This window comes from Mya arenaria, chromosome 14 (assembly GCF_026914265.1).
Source record: "Mya arenaria isolate MELC-2E11 chromosome 14, ASM2691426v1".
In the NCBI taxonomy this organism is placed as follows: Eukaryota; Metazoa; Mollusca; class Bivalvia; order Myida; family Myidae; genus Mya; species Mya arenaria.
Window position 1 is genome coordinate 55498599 of NC_069135.1, and position 4330 is coordinate 55502928.

Genomic DNA, 4330 nt, shown 5'->3' on the forward strand with positions numbered 1-4330 from the left:
GTAGTATCTTTTGTAAAATAATTAAACTTCAAATTTAATACATATCATATGCATGTTGTATTATTGTATTTTGTAGACACTGTTGTTAATACTATGACATAAATATAATATTTCATTGTTAAGGTCATTTATGTATTTTTGATATGTATATCAAACTCTCAGGTACAGCTGCTATTTATTTGATACAATTATACTTGTTTACTTGTCCGCTATTTGAATTTGAATTTTGAATTTGTATACGTAAGCTATTGTATTCAATGAATTTGATCACGGGTCATGTTGGCCTATTTCAAATGTATATGGTGTGTTATATTTCCTTGAATAAAATTTCTTCTTCTTCTTTAATATATCAATGTCATGCAGAATAATTACATTTAACTGTTGTATGCTGTTTGGCTACCAGGCTGGGGATTGAGGTATGGGGTAAGTAGCCACCTTCGCCCAGCATATCCGCTGACCCCAAGAAGATGGTATTGACCATTAGGTAAGTGACCTTCATCAAATAGGTTCCTAAGGCCACTCTGCTGAAGAATTCTGCTGTCATGTGCAGACCCTGGCCATCGGGCAACCACATTTGTTATTCTGTCAAAACCATCAAACACAACTTCTACGTTAATTGAATGGAAACCCTTCCTATTGACAAAAGACGGCTCATCCTCCGAAGGGGCCTGAATACGTATGTGGGTACCATCTATGACACCCACCACCTTTGGAAACTGTGCCAGTCCATAAAACTGTTGAACCTGTGCATCAAGCTCCCTGACTGTTAGTGGGAAACGCACAAACCTTCCCAAAACATCAGCAGATGACAGATGATTTGTCACTTCAGTCAATATTTTTGATACTGCTGGCTGTGAGACATTGTGCATGTCAGCATCGTTTTGCTGAATTCCCCCTGTTGCTAAGTACCTTCGAGTAATAAGGAGTTTGTCCATAGCCGACAAACTCTTATGTCCCATTGTAGCTGGCTCCAGTGCTGGTCCAAACACAGTTTCAAGGTAATTGAGGCCTGCCCTACTGAAGCGATACCTATCAACAAGTTGCTGGTTGGTAAGTTTATCTAGGATATTGCCCCTATCTGCCATACTGGAAGGATGGAACTAGCCGCTGAAAGTGTCTCGCCGAACTAGTCGCTAGACTTGTCAGCCAAAACCGGTCGCTGAAAGTGTCCAGCAGACTAGAACTAGCCGCTAGACTTGTCAGCCCCCACCAGTCGCTGAAAGTGTCTAGCCGCACTAGCCACTAGACTTGTCAGCCCAAACGGGTCGCTGAAAGTGTCCAGCAGGCTAGAACCAGCCGCTAGACTTGTCAGCTCAAATCAACCGCTGAAAGTGTCAAGCCGCACTAGCCACTAGACTTGTCAGCCCAAACGGGTCGCTGAAGGTGTCCAGCAGGCTAGAACCAGCCGCTAGACTTGTCAGCCCCCACCAGTCGCTGAAAGTGTCTAGCTGCACTAGCCGCTAGACTTGTCAGCCCCCACCAGTCGCTGAAAGTGTCCAACCACAACTACTGCAAGACTTGTCAGCCCCCACCGATCACTGAATGAGTCCAGCGGGCTAGAACTAGCCGCTAGACATGTCAGCCCCCACCGGTCACTGAAAGTGTCTTGCAGAAAGAGATGCTGGACTTGTCAGCTCTACAAGCCTGTGAAAAAGCAGAAACATAATTAAAAACAATACAAACCAAAATTTGCGATGTTAAATGCCAATACTACACACCTTTATCAAAGCTGCCTATTTACAATCACAAGGCAGACAATACATAAAGATGCAAACATGTGGCTTACAATTAAATTACTCATCGTTACATAAACAATTAAATCCGAAACCGAGCCTCATCCGAATACGTATTTATACTAATCAACTAGTATTTATACGACTATTAAATATTTTGCCACTTGAAGCTTCACATTTCGTGCGATAAAAGAACGATGTAATGACAGCAAAAACAGTATTATCCATTTGTTTTAAACAAGAAAGTGCACCACTCTTTTAAAGAATAATCGTGAGGGGATGTTTTCTTTCTTTCCTTCCGCTGACGCAATTCGCGTTTCAAGTCATAATGGAAACCTTTAATACAGTATCATCGGTTTCTAAATATGAATACATACCTTTGGTAAACCGCCGATTGTATTATTGTCTGCAAACGATAGTTTTCGACAATAACAGGATCAGCGTTCGGACCTTCCTTATAATTTAAGTACATTTAAGGACTTTTTTTATGAATTAAGGATAAAGTTAAACATAAGATGCTTCTGTAATACGGACCCTGGTATGACACGACACTCATACCCAATAAATTGCTCGTCTTTGCTGCATGGTCCCGTAGATGTCTTGGATATTGATCCGTTTCGTTTAACAAAACAAACATAATCTTAATGTGACGTCGATGGGGTTATTACATTGTCGTGCTCGACATGCTATTGAATGTGAGGCTTCATATATCAAGGTACAACCATGAGTGTAGGATCCGACATGTTATTGAAAGTGTTGCGTCAAATTTCAAGGGACAATAAAAGCGTGCGAAATCCTATATGTTATTGAAAGTGATGCTTCATATTACAAGGGACAATTAATGAGTGCAAATAAATGTGAGGCGTCGTATTTCAAGAGATATTAAAAAAGTACAACAAACCCATTGCACAAAGCAAAACATGTTGGAAATACACGGTCAGTGAAAGCCTTCTAAGCGTCAGGAACAATCATAATATCACAGACACGACAAAGTTGACATTATTTATTCTATACTTAAAAAGTCATGTTTATATGTGACAGACAAAGAACGGATAAGATTTTTTTCTGATATTTCAACATCTTGTGGAAAACTTTGATGATTTATACTTAGTATTACATTTAAAAAATAAACGTTAAACGTCAAAAGTTTTGTCAGCCGATTGAAGTATCTTAGCCCTGAGCAAAAGTATTTCAAATTTCCAGAGGTCTATTGTAAAACGATAGAATGGACTTTTTGTGCTTTATTTAATTTTTATTTCGTCCTACAAATTTATTATAAACAACTGTAGTAATAAATATCCTTGTACAAACTTTTTGATCATTCTTCTATTTCTTCATGGTTTTCTTCAGCACGCGATCATGTATATGTTACAGCTAACAAACTGTTGTTTTTTAAGATTTGAGCAGCCAAATTCAACCTTATTTTCCCTTCCCGAAGACACGTGCGCATTAAATATAATTTTGTCATTTTTCATTCCTAAATATCTTGTATTTTAAAGTTTAATTTATTATCTGTCGGATTTGTCTGGCAGCTCATGTTTTATCCTTCACAAGAGTTATGATTTGTATCATTTTAACATAAAAAGCGACAAGTTTAAATGAAATAACAAACTTTTTGACATTTAAATGTTAGTATGACCACAAATCTAATTTACAGCCCTATGGAAGTTTCTTATTTGTTTGATTAAACTGGACAAATCACTTTTCGATGTTATTGCTTCGATAGATGGTTTTGGGAAAATTAAGTGAAGCGTTAAAATGTATGTTTTTTAAGCTTGTATGCAAAAAATAGGGTAGTTAGGTCGAAACATCCTATTTTTATATTTTTTATGAAACAAATTATTTCTTAATTATTTTCTATTAAAAAAGTATAAATTATATGCTTAGGAACATCTTAAATCAGTATAACCAACAACATTGGTATTGTTAACGGCAAAAATGCATAATTTTTAACTTAAAATATCAATACGATAAGAAATAACCAAGGCAATAAAAAGGGTAGGTCGAGAAACCTTAAAACAATTTTATTTTGTTTTATGCGTGTGTACAAGAATAATGTAGGTCACTATAACACTAGTCATCTTTTATAAAAATGACATACTAGCAACGCTGAGAATAAATTCCCGTGCGTAAATTGTCATTACTTTTTTATGAAATGTGTACGTGACGAGGAATGTGTAGACCGGGTTTGCGGTCTATATAGTAGACTATTTATATGGTATTCTTCTATGGCCGAGAATGTAAGGTTCATTCCGACCCGAGCGTAGGGTATTTTGCGGAAACGAGGTTTACCGATCGTCCGCAAAACACCCTGCTCGAGGTTTGGGATGAACCTATCTTACACAATCGGCTATGGAAGATGCCTTTTCTCTCACCTCATATAAACAAAATTAAGTAAAAATGTATTTTTTCCGGTACCCTTATGTTCGTAGTGAGAATGAATGCGTATGGATATGCGATATTTCATGGTTGTCATGGATATGCGAGCAGTGATTCAGACTATGTTAAAGTGACACTCTTATTCAAAATCAAAGCATAAACATGTATAACAAACATAAATTTTGACTGAGAAAACTTGAAATACTTACTAAATAATG

General features: G+C 37.1%; 1 protein-coding gene across 1 annotated transcript; it reads right to left on the reverse strand.

Moving 5' to 3' along the window:
* Positions 1–374: 374 nt before the first annotated feature.
* On the reverse strand, positions 375–1085 carry LOC128216265 (putative nuclease HARBI1). The gene has a single exon (XM_052922835.1). The coding sequence runs from the start codon at positions 1083–1085 to the stop codon at positions 375–377; it is 711 nt and encodes a 236-aa protein (XP_052778795.1).
* Positions 1086–4330: the final 3245 nt, after the last annotated feature.